Below are 20,278 nucleotides of genomic sequence, written 5' to 3'. Positions count from 1 at the left end.
TCCATTTTGTTTGTGGTGATTTTTTATTGACTGTGACATTTACTGGTAACTGCTGAAGACATTTACATTTGCACAGTATTTTACCATGCTTCCTATTTTCATATTTGTTTGCTAGAAGTAAAATGTCCATCTACTTCAGACCTGTTATTTGAATTTCTATGGTAACATGAGTGGCATTCTGAAATGCCATCTGCCGGTTGATATGGGGACAATGTATTCCTTAGAGTTTTGCCACTGGGTTAGGTGGATGGAATGACGGGATTGCTACCATTGAATAGCTGGAACATCATTCCAGCTATTCAATGGCTCCACAGTAAATGTTGTGGTCTGATAGCATCTAAAGAAGCCACTCCATTTACTGCATTCACTGATGTGATACCATTACAGTCACATTGCAAGTGGCCTTTGAGTTACCTTCAGAAACCACTGCCTTGATTTCACTGTCAATTGGAACAAACCTATTTACAGTAACAGAACAAAGTAACAATTTCTTTGACAGCTTTTTCAATAAGTATCCAAATGGTTTACTAACCATGAAAGAGTCTTCAAGTCAGTTAAGATGTAGACTTTCAGAGCTATCTTAAGATCACTTTCCAGGAACTTCTTTATGAAGTCTTTTGAAATTCTTAAATTTAAAATGATTTGCTTTTGCAGGATCTTTTAAAATCTTAGATCATTCAAGCAATTAGCTACTTTTTTAATGGCTAAAATTAAGGTGGTTCCTGGTAGCACCTTGCAGATTTCAGTTTGGTCAGTGCTTGGATGGGAGACTGCCTATGAATCATAGATATGTCACTTTGAGCTCCATGATGGAAGAAAGGTGGGATACAAATGTAAGAAACAACATTGAAATGATATATCTTTGTAAATACCTTAGAAACTAAGGTCTTTAAACTTGGACATGGTTAATCAGACATACATTAACATCCTGATCTGTAATGCTGTTAAGTAGAAATACTCGTATTTAAGCTAAAACAGGGTAACTGGAAATGTTGAGATATTTTGCCATGATTCTACAGTGGGCAATGTGGAAAGAACTCTCATGTGCTCCAGATGGCAGCTCTTACATGGAAATAAGTTCTTCTACACAGTGGTCGAGGAGTGTAGGGTGAGACATGAGGATTGCCACAAGGTCGTACTGTGTAATCTAGTCAGTTTTGATATGCCCTTTGTGCCGCTTATGAAGTTATGTAACATAGTTATGATTTCATGACACAACACAATGGCTTTATTTGGGGTGGGGGAATGGCGGAGGGAGGTTTTAAGAAAGAGCAGAGAGATGACAGAAAGGAAGGTTGGAATAGCAGTAGTATTGTATACTGTATCCTAAAGCTTTTAACTGGAAGGTTGTCATGGTGTAAAACAAAGTGCTGCTCCCCAGCACCGTCTTTATTGAGATTCAAAAGAGTGGTTTTGTGTTTTGGAGGTCAGATCCCCATCTCTGCCTTGTAATTAGGAGCTAAGAAAAAGTTATTTTTCTTTTACTTGTACCAGTTTGCCTTCTGGGAAATGAATGTTTTATGGCTGGCCATGCCAACCATAAGGACCATTTTATAAATGGGCAAAGCCCTCAATGGCAGCCATTTTGTGAGAGTGCCTTCAATGCTTTCTCAAAATTCAAAGTGTGTCCACTGTTCCAGAAAGGTTGGGGAGTGTTGATCTTATCCTTTCAGATTTCATGAAATCTGCTGAGATCAGCATTCGGAAAAGGGTGCTAAATTTGGATCTAGTATTTTTATTATTTATTTTTAATGCTCAAAATAGTACAGGTAAAGGTCCATTTGAGAGAAGTTAATCTCATTAAGATGACTCCTACCAACTTTAGTATTGGGGAATTAGCATATCAGTGCAAAGCATATCTGCTTCTCTCTGGACTGGATTTTTTTTTACCTGAATGAGTTTAACATTTAACAAAAAGTTAGCATTAAACCACCCCCGCCCCAAATTACAAGTTTATTAAAGTGGAATAGAATTCTGCAGATTAACTTCTGACTAATAGAAGAGGGGATTCAATTTAATTTTTAAAAGATACATTTCTTCTACCTCTTGGAAAAGCATACTTAAAATCTTTTGTATATTTATGAAGGGATATCTTCTTAACAAATATGGTAGACCAAATAACACACCAACACGGTTTCAGTAATATGCCTTTTCCAGGTTTGGATGGGGAGAAGGGAGTGAGATAGATTTAAAACAATTGTGTGATGAAAAGGGAATGGGAGACTTTCTGAGCACACACCAAGCTCCTGCTTGAGTTAGGATTGTTTACTTGTTTTAATGCAAATGTATCACGTATATCACATAATGCTTAAGGAAGGACTGATTCTGACAGCTGTTTTTCAAACAGGCTAGGGTCATTTTTAAAAATATACTTTCAGTAGTCAAGCTTGTATAAGCTGGTGTGTAATTTTGGCTAGCAAACTGATCTAAAAATGAGAAACATTAAAAACAAAGATAGCCACACTGGTCCATGAATCATTATGGGTTTCAGTTCCATCATTTTATTATATCACCATTTTGGAACTGAGCCTATATTCTGGCTTAATTTTTTAACTTTTCTGTTTCCTGGCCCCATCCCATGCCTCCTGTACCACCTAGGCTGATGAAGAGTTCTGGAGAACTCAAAGGCTTGCACAAGCTTTTGTAGCATTTTGGCTGGTCCTAGTAAAGGTAATGACTAGTTGTAGATTTTGGATTTCCCCCTGCATTTTGGGTGTCCTCAAAATGAGATAGTTCCCAATATGGAACCCACCTCGTCCATGAACTTAGTCAAGCCACTCTCCCTCAACCTCTCCATCAGCAGAATAGGAATAATACTGACCTACCTTCCAGGTTTGTTGTAAGGACTACCAACAGCTTCATATACACTGGTGCAATATATTATTATTATTATTATTATTATTATTATTATTATTATTATTATTATTATTATTATTATTTTATAGTGGGGCTGCAGGGGAAAGGAAGCATTGGCAAAAAAGTCACCTCCCCGCTTCCGTCACTGGGATCCTCCACTGCATCAGAGTGTTTTCTGCAAATGGAAGGAGCCCTTCCATTCATGGAATGGCATGTCTGGATCCATCCTATTACATTGTTGAACATTCAAAAGTGTTAGACAAATGCAACATGTGATTTAAGGTGCTTATGCATGCTTGCCAGCAGCTATACCCAGAGTTGGAACAGCATCTTCCCCTAATGACTATTTGCTATTTCAAGACTGTCTGACCATTGGAAGATGGCTTTGTTCTGCCGTGGCCCCCAATTTTGTCCACCAATGGTCCAAGGAAGTAAACGTTTTGGTGGAAGCTTAATTATTCACAGGCAGTAGTAGCTGCATTCTTTATGGCAACATTTGTTTTTAACAACAGGAAGGTGATGATTCATTGCTAGTGACAGTAGTTCCTGTCAAACCTAATAAAACACCTGGGAAGATGAAAATAAGTTTTGAGGACCTAGAGAGAGAAAGAGGAGAACAAGAAAGGAGAAAGCTTGAAGAAGAAAAACGATTGAGATATGAGCAGGAAAAACAAGCTCTCAGGGAAGTCAAATATTTTTCACCAGATGTGGTAAGCAAAACTGAAAAAACCCCACTCTTGCATGATTATCATAAGCATGTTTACTTGCAAGCAGGCCCCATTGATTACAGGGAAACTTGCTTCCAGGTAAGTGGGCTCAGGGCTGCAGGAGAAGCTGAGATTTGAAGTCTGCATGTATTAATATCATGAACGTTTACATTTGTGTAATAAACTTTGTATATAGGATGAAGATGAAAGCTTTGACAGTGAAAGAAAAGAATCTCCCTCTCCTGGTAAAGTGAAATTAACATTTGAAGAATTGGAAAGACAAAGACAAGAAAACCAGAGGAGGCAAGCAGAAGAGGAGGCAAGGCTACGTTTGGAAGAGGAAAAGCGAACCTTTGAAGAAGCAAGGCAGCAAATGGTAAGCATACAGGGATATGTTGCAGTACATGGATAGATTATCTTTATGGAAGGTGGATATAGCAAGATGATTTATGTTACTGTATTTGTGATGGTGTAGGACTTACCGACAATATAAGAAAATAAAAAGAAGATTTACTGGGGCCCTGATGTGCAGTGTTTCCCATTTCTCAGACCTGAAAATGTTAAAAATAAATTACCAACTTTACTAAAAGGAGCCTGAAACATTGGGTTGGATCCTGACTTCATTCCTGCTGGCAAGAGCATTCCCTGTGCAGAGTACCACTCAGGGTTCTCCTGCCAGTGGAAGCAGGGAAGTCACTTTGGTTGATTTCCTCAATCCCCCCGCAGCCCCTTGCACCCTCCAAAACTCTGCTCTGGGTGTTTGAGGAATCCTCTGGAACAGGGTGGGATATGGTGCTGATAGTCCTCTTTTCTATCACTGGGATCCCTCTCCTGGATCAAAAACCTTCTGTGGACAAGAGGAGCCCTTCAGTTTGCAGATGGCAAAGTCTGGATGTAGATCAGTTTTTGTAAAACTGATTCTTTTGTTTTACCTCAGCAAATATAAAAAAACACAGGTATCCAAAATATTACAAACCTAGGTTACGTACCAGTTGCTGTACTGCTATTTTATTCTTGCAGGTCATGGCAAGCTTCTGTCACTTAGGTTTTATTCTGTAAGATTTGTTTTTGTCTTTACAGTATTATTTACTATTATATGTTTTAGCTTGCATGACCTTTAGTATTCAGTGGTCAATAAATCTACCTATATACATACATTTCTTTAAAATTCTGAAACTTTTTCTCAGTTATTTTCAAAATTTAGTATCTTCCAGATTAGCTGTGCCTTTAAACCTTCCTTTAATTTTTTTTAAAAAAAATTAAATGGTTTTCCTTTAGGTAAATGAAGATGATGATGATAAAGAAAATTCTGAAAACTCTGTCAAGGAGTTTCGTCCAGGGAAACTGATATTTACCTTTGAAGAATTAGAAAGACAAAGGCAAGAGGAAGAAAAAAGAAAATCAGAGGAGGAAGCCAGAAGGCGTATAGAAGAGGAGAAAAGGGCATTTGCCGAAGCAAGAAAAAGCATGGTAGTTAATGTAGCTCCCTTACTCTAGTGATAAGTCTTTCACACACTTTCACAGATTGTACGTAAACAACACTTCATTGGTATTCAATGGACAGTTCAGGAAAAACGTGTAGATATGAAGAAAAACAGCATACCAAATTGTACATCCATAGGCTTGGATCCAGACTGTGTGTGTGAACTGAAGGATCTTTGATCCAGTGGAGGTTACCCCAGGCAGAATGGAGTGTGGGGAGTGAAGAGGCAATTTTCACTGATTCTTCTTCTAGCACACACACACACACACATCCCAATTGCAAAATTGTTCTGAGGTTCTCCCAAATTTGTGGTGACAGATTTTCAGGGTGTACAGCTGCCTGCAGGGGAGGGGGAAATTGGTAAAAAAAACACCTTTTCCCCCTCACATCAGTAAGAGCATCTTGTGAGAAGAGTTCCATTCATGGGATCTCTGGATAAAAGCCATAATTTGCAGACATTTAGACACATCTCATTGTTCAGCTTCAATTAATTGAAATTGGCATATTTGAGTTACAAACATGTCCACTTGAAGTGAAACTAGAGATTAATTTTCAAATGAGACTCATTTAAGTTAAATACACACAACTGCCCCCTGAGGTATTACAACGGTATTACAAGATAATTTTCATGTTTGTTTGTTTTAAATCTGCTGCAGGAATGAAACTGCCCCCCAAAATAATTTACATTAACTTATTTTCAAATGTGAGGATTTTATTTATTTATTTATAAAATTATTTTTCAATTACCTTTCAGCTCAGAAAGAGCCCTCAAGGTGATGTTTCCATTTAGGAGTGATTAGTGCCTGTATCTGTATTCCATTTAAAAGTGTTATTAGGGCTTGTTTTATCTAATATTACAGAACTCACAATAATTCAGTTCTTCTACTTTCGTACATTAACACTCCAGCCTTAAAAGTTGTAGTGAAACAGCAACTTACAATATACATAGCTCTCCTGTTTATTGAAGTGAAAAAACTTTGCAGTGTTCACCAAGATCAATGTGAGGAAAATGGATTTCCAAATAAGATACCTAGAATATATTTCCAAGTAAGAAATAATGATTGTGTTTGGATGATATCTCTGCTTACTAAGATGAGATATAAGTGGGCAAACTAACCAGGAAGTCTTCAATTCATTATAGTTTCATTTTCATGTTTTAACAACTTTGGAACATACCAGGGTATTAAACTATCTTCAAAACATAATTTTCTGGCTTGTTCCAAACCTGTTAACTATATTTTAACCAGAAATTATAATTAGCTGAAGATTTTCTTTTTGTTTTGACAGTTCAAGTGAAGGAGCTGAATGCACTGGCAAAAAGTTCATTCATATGATCATAGGATATCTCAGTGTTTGTGATCAAACTTACAGCTACAGATAAGCAAATATGCCACACCTATCAATAAGCATGGTTGTGCATTAAATCACAAGACACTTGTCCTTGTAAATTTTTAGGGAAATTAGAGATTTTGCTTTAGTTATCTTAAGTTATAATTTAAGGATAGAGGCTGAATGGTAACTTATTTTTAATAGGGCCCAGATGATGAAGTTTCACTGATGTCAAAAACTGTATCTCAAGAATCTCTTACACCTGGAAAACTGGAAATTAACTTTGAAGAGTTACTGAGACAAAAAATGGAAGAGGAAAAGAGACGCACAGAAGAAGAGCGCAGACAAAAACTGGAAATGGAAAAGCATGAATTTGAACAGCTCAGACAAGAAATGGGAGAGGTCTGTCATTATTTAATATAAATTTCTGGTTTATCCACATTTTCCTGCTTCTTGAAATAAGCCATGGAATGAGAAAAGCATCCGTAGGTTAGAAGCTTGTCGCTAGAGCCTGAATATTGCATGCTTGAGCTTAAATCCAACATTATGTGAGCAGACTTTCAGAGCAAATTTGGGGGAAGTGTGGAGACTGCAGGAGGTGGGACCCATTTCACCAGCAATATCAATTTCACCGACAGAACTATGTTGGATTCAAGAAAAGTTTCCTGTGAGCAGAACTCCATTTACAGGGTGTTCCTCCGGGTGGAAGGCGGACAAGGCAACTGTTGCTGATTCCCATTTCCTTACAGCACCCTTATGCCCCCCCTTAAATATGTTCTGGTTGGTTGGAGAACTGTGGAACCCTTGGGAAGTGGTGCTGGGGACTGTAAAGGGATCTCCTCTCCCCTTTTGCCAGTGGGAAATGCTGCTGGATCAGAGTCCTTCGTTTCTGTTCACAGAAGGGAAACTCAAGATCCAATCCACAATTAGGAGATTGACTTCATTTGAAATTAAGCAGCAGGCAAGATGTTACATAACCATAGTGTCCATACTCAGATTAATGTGATTTATATACTTAACAGTTTCTTAATTAGGAAGTACACACAAAAACAGTTTTACTATAAAAACTGTTGAATTGACAGTATCTTTGTGGCATATTTTCCCTCAACAGGAAGAGGAGGAGTGTGAAACCTTTGAGTTAAGCAGGGAATATGAGGAGCTAATAAAATTAAAAAGAAGTGGTTCAATTCAAGCAAAGAATTTGAAGAAAAAGTTTGAAAAAATTGGGGAGTTGTCTGAAGAAGAAATACAGAAAAAAATTGAAGAAGAAAGAGCAAGGAGGAGAGCTATGGATCAGGAAATAAAAGAAAGGGAAGCAGAAAATTTTCAAGAGGTATGCTGATTTTGTAATAATTATCTAGAAAATGTAATCAGTCATAGCCCAGATGATAAAAACCTGTTCTTGCCAGTGTCATCCTACAGTCCTGTTTATAATTAAGTGATTTGTCATGGGCTAGTTTCTTGATGCATGTCTTCTTGCCAGCCCAAGTCCTCCAGCCTTGCTGAGATTGGTTAATACAAATAGTGCTTCACTGCAGTTTCTCTACATGGTTACTGTTTTTCCATAACTGGATCCTATGGCACAGTGGTAATATTGAAATCTAGTAATTGTAGGGCCTGGAAATATCACATTGTAATGAAATGTCATTTCCAGTTTTTAGATATTGCTGCAGCACGCAGTCCTCCCCAGGGAAAACTGCAACAATGCTGCAGATACTCCTATCACGAAGCATCATTCTCAGTTTGCAACACCTTTAAACCCCACTCAGGCCTTAGCTAGACCTACCTGAAAGTTTGAGGGAGAGGAGGGGAGACCTTGTGTTGGGATTAACGTGAGATCTCGCCCCCATTTACACGTAAGGCACGACGATCTCAGGAAGAGAGGCATCGCGCCTGCCATTTTAATTTTTTTTTAAAGGAGATGGAGTACACGAATGCTCATGTGCAAAGGTAAGGTTTTTTTTTTAAAAAAAGTAGCTACTTTCCCCGCTCCCCCCATCCTACCCCCGATGGGCGCAGCTCTGCATGAGTAATCGCGTGGAAACGGGCCACATGCTCTGCGGTCTTGGGCTTAGCCCAAGACCGCGGAAAAAGCAGGCCCAAAGTGTAGGGCTGTATCCCAGGGCAAGGGAAGGATGATCCCTCCCTGATCCCGGGATCCCCTGTGCATCATGTGGACACACAGGAACAATCCCGGGGTTCGCCCCGGGATATAGCCTGGTCTAGCTAAAGCCTTAGCTGGCAGAATACATTTTTCGGTGGTGGTGTACATCCACATCAGAGATACCAGCTGTTGCATGTAATAGCAACTTGGTCAGATCTGTAATATATAAATTGGCTTGGTTGTCAAAAATCAAAGTTAAGGTACAAAAATATACACTATTAAAGGCTAATGTTAAAAGGTGCAATTAAACATTGTATCCAAAACATGTGTCGTAGTATACAAAATAAAAACAGATTGTAAAACCAAAAAACTGTGATGTTAATAATATAAAAGGTCACATATGATAAACCGCCCAGAGAGCTTCGGCTGTGGGGCGGTATATAAATGTAATAAAATAAATAAATAAATAATATGTAATATATATGAAACCATTAAAAACTACAAACGGACCAAACGTGTTTCAACTTTTTGTCTTCATCAGTGGTCTATAAGAGGAATTGATTTATGTTTTTACTTTGAAGTAAAAGCATAACAAATCAATTCCTTTTATATTATTATAACATTTTAACATCAATTTTTAGGTTTTACAATTTTAATTTTTTAAAATTGTGACACATTTTAGTGTTTCTAATGTTTGTACTTTTTAGTATTAAAACTATTTTAATTGTGTATATTTTTGTACTTTAACTTTGTTTGTCATTTGTATATATAGTTAAGGACTATTAATGGTTTCTTGTAATCATCTAAATTGACTTGGTTTCAGTCTTCAATATCTGGCAGGTATGTGGAATAAAGGCTAGGTAAGAATCCTGTGTATCACCACCAGATATGACCTACTTGGAAAGCAAAACCTATGAGGTGCATGATTTTTTCAGAGCTTGCTGTGATGGCATATACTGAACCATTTAAAAAAGGGTTTGAGTGAAACGTATCCACTAAAATTGTTTTAAAAATACAAAAAACTCTTTAGCTTTCTCACATCCTTGGTCCTTAAAAACAAAGGGATCATCTGATGTCTACTTGTGCCACTGAAATGGTTTTGGACAAAGAGGAACAGCTAGCTCCTTCAGCACCATTTGGTGGAAATGTGGGATATAAATTTAACAAATAAAATAAACTCAGGAATCTATGAAATATGAAGCTATTAGGCATGAAATTCAGATCTAGCCTGACAGCTGCTATATATCTGAGAAACACACAAAGGTCTGTGTTAGACAGTAGTCCTAGTTCATAGTGAGCCATTCCTACTGTAATAGCCATGAGGAAAATGGTATTAAGAGTGACCTTCTTTCATGGGAATTCTTGCTGTAGCACAACTACTTGTGCTATAGCAGGTGTAAATACGCAATTCAAATTCCATCATGTGGAAAACAGGGCAATATCCAATAGGGCTGTTCCACCAATTCTGTTGGACTCATGGGACCCACCACTTGTGCAATGGGGCTCTCATACTTCTAAAAACAACCCTGAAAACTAAGAGAAACACTCATTTCTGGATTGGGATGGGTCAGCAGAGCTCCTTTCTGCAAGCTCTGCGGATGTATAAACTACACGAGCTTTTTCCTCACTGCCCTGCTCTTCCCATTTGGTAACCTGTGGATGCATATGAGTTCAGATGCATTTCTTAGAAATGCAGTAGTATTGATCATTTGACGTATTTGGTGCTTGGCAAAATTAAAACAAAATAATTGGAAGTACTTTGACCCGAAAATAGTACTCTCAAAATTAGACAAATTTCAAATATTTGCATATATTCATCTCACCTATCATTACTTAACTTTAAACTCCGGAATACTTATGTAAGGCTACTACCTGAAGCTTCCACCTTTCTCTTATTTTGTGAAAGAAATCCAGGCACTCACAAGTGTCCCTTTATCCAATTCTTATCATGAGTCCTACACCGTGCCAGATATCCTATAACTTATTTGTGGACTTTCAACTAGAGGCTAGGAGAGAGTGAATAGCATTTAAAATGAACACCTGCTCTGTGTCTATGTCTTCATGTTGTCATCTGGAAGAAATTGGATTGTAGATGGAGGGCTGGACCTTGTTAAGAGGCATGGTTTATGCCTGAAATATAATCAAATGATCTCAGCTCCTTGTAGTTCCAATATGCAGTCTCTGTGATTCAACTAGGGAGGAATTCAGTCCATTGTGGTTTTGGATGGTGTCATTCTGGCAACTTCAAATGCATAGGAAGATGTATCAGTTGAAAAGTTTGTTATGCAGACCTATTCGTACATACAAATTGTTTTCTGGACATAATGGGAGAAATTTCCAATCACATCCTTCTGACACTTCCGCCTCTCACCTTGTAAAGTTTTGATCATGATGCACTTTGCTGCTGTTTACTTTTAGGCAGGCTGATGAAAATGTCTTTACAGATTTCAGATATATTATCGATGGAAATATCAAGTCAGATTAAGGCAGTAGCGTTCACCATGCAGTCCATAAATCTGCAAATCACCACCTTTTCAGGGTAACAAAGCCTCGGTTCAGATAACTGTCACTTTTTAATCTTTCTTTTCCTCAAAGCCTTAAATTCTGCTGGTGCAGGATACATATTTTATATATTGGAGGAACTCCACTTTTACTTTGGTAGGTGCTTGCATCTTGAGGTAACAACCTGTATATACTCAATTTTATCTAGTATCAGGCCCACTCCCCACTTTTTCCTTTACATAGCAATGTCAGCACTAGCTCTCCTTTCAAAAACATAGCATCTCACTCCCCAAATAAACCAGGCTTTAGGTTTGTGTGGTTATTGGTGGCAAATCATGGGTTCATTAATTTGTGGGGATGCGAACTGCTTCCTTTTTCTGTACTGGACATGATGAAAGTGATGTGTACCTGGACTGCTGGGTTGTTTAGGCACTAAACATGGGTTAATCACTGAGTTTAGCCCCTAAGCAACCCCATTGATCCATGTATGCACATCACGCTTAAAATCAATCCGGCTGATCAGAGGATGTTTATGGAAAACGTATACATCCCCGCAAATTGTGAGTTAAATAACCCACAATTAGCCACTGTGACGTGTGAATCAGGTCATTCTATGCTTCAAACATCTTCTGCGTTGTACCACCAAAACTGATAGGTGGCCTTTTCTCAGTTACACTCCATTCTTTCCTACCCACTATACTGCATGAGGTGGAATTGGTTAGAAAAGTCTATGCTGGTTCTTTCTCCTCTACTCTTTACTTCAGTGCTTTTACATATTGTACAGAAGTAGTTTCTGCACTAGTGACAGATGTGCACACTGCACGGTGTTCACAATGGATGCTTTGGCAGCAGGCTAATGGTAATGGCTGCTATTAAGGAACATCCAGTCTTTCTCTTGAAAGTTGTATGCTTTTAAGAGGCTCTTTTCCTTTTCTAAACTAATACTGCCCAGTTGTCTTGACCAAATAGATATTTGTTGGAAGCAGAACGATATGAAACTGGGACAAAAGAGAATTTGCAAGATTTGGAGCAAATAGGGATAGTTATCTGTTCTACATGACAAATATACCTTTTCAGTTTTCATAATCCATATATATATATTTAACACAAATATTTTATTTCATAGTAAATGTTGTAGCAAGCCCAACCATCAAGGTTTATTATGTATTCTCATTAATGCAAAGCAACAAGTCTCTTCCTGTTTTATATGGTGGCTAAGAAATTACATTTAAAACATAGAATGAACTTTAGGAAGACATGGAGACACGTGTGTTGGAGGGTATTTTTACTTACTCATATTCTAAACTACTGAACTTAAGACAGTACCTTTTCACCTCCTCTGGCTGTTTTTGAACTAGGTCTACAACTACATTCTTATCTGTAAACCCCACTACTTGTAGTATTTTTCTCACTAATTCTACAGTCCAGATTTAACTCTTAATTTAGCTTGTATGCTTAATTACAACTTTTTCAGGAAGATGAAGTGGATGTGAAACCAGCCACAAAATCTGAAGCCCCATTTACACACAAGGTCAACATGAAGGCTCGATTTGAACAAATGGCAAAGGCAAGGGAAGAGGAGGAACAGAGGAGAATTGAAGAGCAAAAATTGCTACGCATGCAATTTGAACAAAAGGAAATTGATGCAGCATTGCAAAAGGTATCAGAGATCTAACAGCCTCTCCCTAACAGCATGGAGTTTGTATGTGCATAAAAACAGGTTATCACGTCATAGCTGGATGTAGAACTCTTTTGAAGACTTGACAGCTAGTGGTTTAAATCAATAGTATTGAAGTCAAAGAACAGCCCTGGAAATGAAAGTGTTGCATATATACCCTCACCGTGGTCCTTTTTGGTGGTGGCCAAACTAGGACTCTTTGACAGGTTCTGCCCAGGATGCCCAACATGGCATTCACTTATGGAGGAAAAGCACTATTGAGGACACCACTGGGATACAGTTATCTTGCTAAGGTGTAAGGGGCAAATGTTGCTTCTCAGTTGTACCCCAGATAGTTTTGTTACCTTTTAACATTCTTCCTTCCAAGGAGCTCAGGGAAGCATACAAGGCTTACCTATCCCTATTTATCCTCAGAACCCTGCAAGGTTGTTCAAGGTGAGAGATCATGATTGGCCCACAGTCTCACAGCGAGCTTCACAATTGATTGGAGTTTGAAATCTGGATTCTTCACTTCTAGTCTGACAGCAGAGAATTACTCCACAGAGGCTATTGGCAGTTCACAGCCTGTGTATGCCACTGAGATCTGAGCTAGTCATTATCTGCTCAACCTGAATTTTATTCAGAAATTTTAAAATCAAAATAGCCTATTCAATTTTAAATCATTTCCCAGTTGGCTAATTCATAGTAGCCAACAGTCTATGAGCACTTTAGAAGGCAGACAATATATAGACTCATGTGAACAGCTGCATGGTTCTATGGGGACAGTCTGGTCTTCCACATTGAAGTGCTTGCTAATTAGAGGAAGAAATCAGTGCTTTCTAGCAACAGCCCTGAGGCACTTCCGGGGGAAGGAGGGGTGTACAGACTAATGCTTAGATTTTAAGTCTGCGAGTAGGGATGGTTTCTCATCTTTTATAAATGTAGAAAGCTTTAGGAATTACAAATAAAGAACATGAGCTATCCTAACAATAGGAATAGGTGATTCTAGCGGCCTAGGTCTTTGAGAACCAAGCTTGCTCCTCTGTAGAACATCCTAGATTGTTTCTTCATCACAGTAGTGTGATAAAATAGCAAGGGGTAAAATATGTTGAGAACTGACTTTGCAAATATGAAGTCACTCTGATGTACAAAACATGTTCTCATAATTTCTATTTTAAATGCAGAAAAAAGAGGAGGAGGAAGAGGAGGTTGGGAGCATTGTTAATGGCTCTGTTTATGAAGACGAAGAACAGCAAGCACGGTCTGGTGCACCATGGTTCAAGAAGCCTCTTAAGAATGTGTCTGTTGTGGATAGTGAACCAGTAAGGTTTACTGTTAAAATAACTGGAGAACCCAAACCAGAAGTTACATGGTGGTTTGAAGGGGAAATGTTGCAGGACTGTGAGGACTATCAGTATATTGAGAGAGGAGAAACATACTGCCTTTACTTACCAGAAACTTTCCCAGAAGATGAAGGAGAATATATGTGTAAAGCAGTAAACTGTAGAGGAACATCAGCTAGCACCTGTATTCTCACTATTGAAAGTAAGAGTTAACATTTTAACAAGTTCTTCGCTCTTCAGTTCTTGTTCAAGTCTGTTGATCTTTTCTTAACTCTTTTCTCTTCTCTTCTCTAGCTGATGACTATTAAATATCCTACCTTTTCTGGAACCTTCCTTCTCTAAATTTACTGCATCCATCTCTTTCCTGTGGTGGGGCCAACAACAAGTTGTCTATCATTCCTCAAATAAGATACCGAATTGCCTGATTTTTTCGATTTGACTGAAATTTGGCAACAGAAGTTTGGTTCATTTAATGTACGCGAGTTCAATCTACACATGTAAGCAGTACAATGGTAACTGCTCATTTATGCCTCTGTATTGCTCCACGTGATGATATTCTATCAGGCAAATGAAACTGTTCGTGTGAAGCAGATTGCTATATGGTTCCAGCAGTTCTTCACCACGTCAACAAAGTATGCATCGGTGTGGTGAAAATTAACGGAAGTGTATGATAGGCTACTTTAAGTAGTTTGCTATTGAGTGCAACCGTAATTTCACTGTTTTTAGATATGAAAGTATGCTAAAATCATTTGGAAAAGGAAAAATTAAATTGAGTTCTAACAGCCAAAGAACCAGTAATTTATTCTTTATGAAAGCCAATGCCCATTTCTTTGGTCTTGGCAACTTTATGAGGAAAAAGTATGGTCTTGGTTAAACTATTAAGTAGCCATAAGGTAATGTAGTTTATTTAAGTTATGCTTTGTTTAATGCAACGTTTTCCTTTTAATCTGCATTAATAAAATTAAATCAAGTTTATAATAGCTTGAAAGCAGATTTATGTAATTACCAAGTGTACACACAATTGTAAGTCAAAGTTCTTTGAAATCAAACATTTACACTTATTTTATATTAGCTGGTAGACACTGTCCTGCATCTTGCTTGGAATGCTGAACCAAATTTGTATCATTCAGGTTGAAAGTGATAGCATGAGAGTGGATGGATTTTCAACTTACATCTCGTCTTGTATAACTTATCTACTGAATCATCTCACTACAGTATTTACAAACAAATTTATATATATATGATTCATACACACACCTAGAACAAATAGTTATTACAGCTATGCTTTTTGCTACATGAGAAGCAACCAGCTAAACTCCAATAGATGCTTAAATGTGCACTGGAAACTCAAAATGAATAGATATGGAATACATCTACAGAATCTTCCAGCTGATTTTGGCTTACACTACTTTTATTGGTCAGAACAATTCAAATTTACATTATATGCAGGAGATAACTGGCTTTCTTTAACATAACCGTGTATCAAATTCCTATTCTGTATTCTGAATTGGAAGGTTAATAAATATGTTCAGTTCTTAAAGTGGAATACTTTTCTTCATTTCACAAAGGCACTTCATAGACATTTGCATTTTATATATTTGAAACAGGAAATATTGGGGGGAAATCAATACAGAAGACAAATTATTACCCATTAGTTTACATTTATTGAGAACTCATACAAAAACATTACAATTAATGTGTATTCATGAGTACATACAATGTCAATATTGCAAGCTCAACACAACATACTGTAAAGCATTTGATTTACCTCACGTCCAAGCTGCATCTCCCTAAGATACTTCCCATCACAGTAGCCTTTAAAAGACAGTCTTCTTTTTTTTACACGGGTAGTTTCTGTAGAGAACACTATCTCAGGACGAAAATGCATCTTGCATGCATATCAGATAAAGGTTGCATAAACAGAAGGGTTTTATAACAACCAGTATGAAATGTGGATCTATGCACTCTGCAGAGCCCAATTATTTGGCTCTATGAACCATTAGCACACAAAGAAAACCTAAATGCTCTATGCTCTAACTTATGAAAAGAAAGGTTTCCCAGCAGCTGACATTTTCAAGAAAAAGGATTAGTGAATGATACAGCCTACCTAGCTATTACGATCACTGAAGAGTAATTTACACAACAAATCTAGATAAAGATGGCTTTTTTGAACTACTAAAGCATATCCTACATTGAACACATGCTGAAGGATGATTTGTAAACATTACGATCACTTGAAATTAAGATGTTCTTTTCTTTTAAAGTATTAATTACTCTCACTTCTGCCTAGGATTCTCTGAAAATTTTACCATTATTCTTTCTACTATAGCACATGAACTGCTCGTAAACTAACCGTCTATGGACTGGATCCAAAGGTTCTGCTCAACGAGTGGAACGGATTCTTTCAATCCAACCCAATATTTTTGAAAGAAATCACACAAACTGAACATAAAAACTACACTTAGTGCAAGAAGATGCCTATAGGTCCACCAGCAAAATTAAAATGAAATATAAAGATTATTAAAGCAGGTCATCTATCATGTCCTACACCAATTTATTTTTTTCAATTACATCTCTTGTCCTTGAAGTTAATTTCAATTTAAGCTACCTTGACTAAAATCGGAATAGAAAAATAAGCTTTATTTTAAAATGGTGTAACAAAATCCAACCAAGATGAAGCTCCTCAGCACACATCTAGTTCTCATATAAAAATGAAATCTGACATGTTGAATTATAACAAAAAAATGAAGTGGCTTGAGGGAATTCAAGTACAACTATTAATTTAGTTGTGAAATGCAAAACATATCTATGCTTGACTATTTAGCAAAGTGTAAATTGATAGATGGTTTGTATTATTACCACATAACAAATTATGGAACATTTATGGTCAAGCAAATAGCATTTTAAAGAATGAGAAGCGATTAAAACAGGCAAATTATACCCTACACCATTAAGTATGGGATACATTTAAAATCGGTATTTGTTTTGCCAATTTTACCTTCTACATGGAGCCCTTCTATGGTCCATGCTCATCGGCTCACCATGGCCATACACTCAAAGGAATCCTCTTTATTGGAAGTAACTATCTCAGGACCTGATTTTATGAGCTATGATTTGGTGCTTGCAGCATCTTCAGCACTGTGTGTGAAAATCAAGGCAGGGTTTTTGAATATTTTTCTTTGATGCAGAGAAAAGCAGGCTTTTTGATAAAATCAAAACATTATATTAAGTGACAAACAAAAAACTGATGGTACTGCCTTAGTATTGTCTATTTAAACTGAAAAATTTTATCAGTTAAGCTATCTAGAGAAGCCATATACAAAACATTTAAACTGGCAAAAATATACAGCAATTCAGCTGAAATAGCAAGGTAGGAAGGACATTGCTATAAAAAAGAAAGATTTACTAAACTGTTAACATTTCACTGGCACACATGCTTTCTAAAACTATTCTGTAAAATTCAAGTTTAAAACTTCCTTCTGTATGAAATAAGCAAGCTAGGTTAATTTTTGTCTCATGGTGTATAATTCCAACTTATTTTGGGATTGAGAGAAACACACAGTATGCTTGAATAAGTAGTATTGGGTATAACATCCTTTAACATTATAAAAGCATTTGTGAAGGCTGTTGAAGTTCTGACCAATATTTCCTGTATCTTGAAAAAAATATTTTATATTCATTTGTAACAACTCAGTTATTGAGGGAAAAATAGTAAAAGTGACTTACTCAAAAAATATTGCAGCAATCCACTTATCTTTTAAAAATAAAGAAACACATTTACCCAGAAATGTAAGTAATTGTTTCAGACTTTCCATTGGAATGAAACCATGAATAGCAAGAATACATTTGGGGAAAGATATTGGCAGATTGCTTTTGAATACACAAGCACAAAAAAAATCTCACAGGGACAACATTAATATACTGAAATATGTATTTATACACTTCCTTAGGTTGTGCTTACCTGTGCTTTTTGCAGCAGAACCTAAGGTGGAAGGTCTGGGAAGGCACTGTGAAGTATAAATAATTGCACTGTTTGCAATTAATAAAGATTTTATACTTTAAATGAATCAAAATCAACAGCCTCCATTTGGTGAATGATAAAGAGTCTGGTGAATTTTTGTTCTGTTTAGTTAGTAACTACACCATTCCCCAATAAACTACAGACTAATCATGCAAAATATTTGATCTAGAGACTTCATAGCCTACTCTACATATATTTAATAACTTCCTAGTAGTCTTTTCAAAATTTAAATCCTAACCTAAATTGGGATAAAAATAATTCCCTGATTCTACAGTACAACAAAATGCATTTCTAATTATCTGTGCAGTAAAACTACTTCATTTAGACCTCATTTTGTTCTTCTCTTGCAGCCACCCTAAGTGAATACTCCAAAACAACAAAATGGTTTTCCAAAGATAAGGCTAATAAACGTTTATAAAATTAACATATACCTATATCACCAAATATATTCAGACAACTGAAGACAAAACAACTTCCTCCTAACAAGCATTTTGAACGTTAACAATGCACAAGTTTATATCTGAATAGATCTCATTTCTGAACCCCTAATGAACAATGTTACTCGGGTAAATGACAATTTCTTTAGCTAAAGCTGAATGTCTCAAGAATACTTACCCATAAAGCTCATACAGACATATTTATGCATACCTAGGTTTCTGAATTAAGAAGCAATTATGATTTTCTAAAATATTAGCACTGTATTTTATTCCAACATAATATTCACAGAGGTATGGCATTTGCATTATGTGGAACAGTGACAAAAAGATACTGTTGCAGTTCATCATTTTGTCATTCTGATGTACTTACAGTGCAATGCTCCTTGAAGGAACAATCAAGGATGATACACAGCACAGTCCTCCTCACCCCTACAGAGCTAGTTCTATACTGGCTGGATCAAACCTGCACTTCAACAGACAATGGCAAGACAGACTGATTGCATGTAATCTAAGATATGCAAGAAAGCAAACAGTGGATTTTATCAGAATATCAGTTTTCAGTATTAATTATTAGAAGTAAAATGTTTTACGGAGATTTTTCAAAATATAACTTAATGACTAGGCTTCAGCATTTTAAAAACAGACCTCATCTGCGAGATGTTTTTCTGTTAGGCATGCTCAAACTCCAAAAGCATGTTTCTAAGACAAATGCAGTTTTGGTAACTAAAAAACATAGCATCCTTACTACACTGAATTCTGAAGCAAAGTGCTGCAAACTGATTGCTTGCACATTTTGCCTTCTTGAGTAACTGATTATAATAACATGCCTGAAAAAATACTGAAGAATTAAATCATGTATAAACACAAATGTTAACTATACAGCTATATGGGTCTGAGACAGTGGTCATGAATAATAATAAAAAAAGAAATTTCAACTGTTAATGCAGTAGAAGTATGTCAAGAAACACCTTCACATACATGCAATTTTTAATTAAGTAGAAAGAGGAAGATACCAAGATGCTAAACAGTAAAAATACAAGCATGAAAGAGATTTTTCTATAACTATTCTGCAAGGGGAGAATACCAATGTCAAGCCCAAACTTCCAAGGGGGAAAAAAACACCTTACTTGTGTTCATGTATAGTATTACTAACAAATCCTTGAATTTTCCAAGTATCCACATATCCAACTTACCGACACAGGAGGTTTCATATTATTTATTGTAAAGCACAAAACAGGCATTTAAAAGTGATCAAGTATACATTGAAAAAGTACATTTATATCACAAAGCATTGACCACATAATAGTTGCAAATACATTTGCTGGAATGTGTACATCTACACTAATGTACTAAAAACAAACCAATTTCCATTTCTACACAGAAATATTACCTCCTATCAGTAGTGATAGATATTTTGTACATTTTCAAAAACACTATTTTTAAACCAAACAAAATTATGATCTTCATCAAGGCGTCTGCATCCATACATTTAACAAAGGTTTTTTCCCCCACATAATGAAGCAAATACTGTATTGTCCACTTCTTATTATTGGCCCTGTGCGAAGAAATACATAAGAGATACACAAAAAGTTAAAGAAAATATTTTTTAAATTGTGCTAACTCAGGAGTGAAGCCTTTAAGAAAGAAAAATTGGTTAATGTAATGGTGGGTGGCTTCCTGCATGGCTTTCAAAAACCCTGGGAGGAGAAATTTTTAGATCAAAAACACTGAATGTATGCAAAGAAAGACACAGAACTCCAGTTAACAGAGCATGAATTCATTTACTAATTACCCTTTGCCAGGAAAAATAATGCATACTCCAGAAAGGTATCAAAGTGG

At 36.7% G+C, this 20,278-nt stretch overlaps 2 protein-coding genes across 13 annotated transcripts in view; one reads left to right on the top strand and one right to left on the bottom strand.

The window, feature by feature from the left end:
- NEXN (nexilin F-actin binding protein) overlaps positions 1 to 16,324 on the top strand; it is a 41,785-nt gene extending 25,461 nt beyond the window's left edge. For 3 of the 6 annotated variants that reach the window (XM_063137150.1, XM_063137147.1, XM_063137135.1), the window contains 8 exons: positions 3,369 to 3,566; positions 3,760 to 3,939; positions 4,842 to 5,033; positions 6,580 to 6,777; positions 7,487 to 7,708; positions 12,456 to 12,641; positions 13,823 to 14,183; positions 14,276 to 16,324. In XM_063137150.1, the coding sequence (XP_062993220.1) occupies positions 3,369 to 3,566; positions 3,760 to 3,939; positions 4,842 to 5,033; positions 6,580 to 6,777; positions 7,487 to 7,708; positions 12,456 to 12,641; positions 13,823 to 14,183; positions 14,276 to 14,289 (1,551 nt within the window). In that variant the 3' untranslated portion in view covers positions 14,290 to 16,324. Of the gene's footprint in view, positions 1 to 3,368; positions 3,567 to 3,759; positions 3,940 to 4,841; positions 5,034 to 6,579; positions 6,778 to 7,486; positions 7,709 to 12,455; positions 12,642 to 13,822; positions 14,195 to 14,275 lie in introns of those variants that run through there. The other 3 variants (XM_063137165.1, XM_063137143.1, XM_063137158.1) reach the window with 2 other exon arrangements.
- FUBP1 (far upstream element binding protein 1) overlaps positions 15,623 to 20,278 on the bottom strand; it is a 34,507-nt gene continuing 29,851 nt past the window's right edge. For 4 of the 7 annotated variants that reach the window (XM_063137092.1, XM_063137109.1, XM_063137115.1 and 1 more), the window contains one exon: positions 15,623 to 19,994. In XM_063137092.1, coding sequence (XP_062993162.1) covers positions 19,986 to 19,994 — 9 coding nt within the window. In that variant the 3' untranslated portion in view covers positions 15,623 to 19,985. The remainder of the gene's footprint in view (positions 19,995 to 20,278) is intronic. The other 3 variants (XR_010025957.1, XR_010025956.1, XR_010025955.1) reach the window with 3 other exon arrangements.

Source organism: Elgaria multicarinata, chromosome 1 (genome assembly GCF_023053635.1).
Source record: "Elgaria multicarinata webbii isolate HBS135686 ecotype San Diego chromosome 1, rElgMul1.1.pri, whole genome shotgun sequence".
Lineage (NCBI taxonomy): Eukaryota > Metazoa > Chordata > Lepidosauria > Squamata > Anguidae > Elgaria > Elgaria multicarinata.
This window is presented reverse-complemented; position numbering and strand designations above follow the sequence as displayed.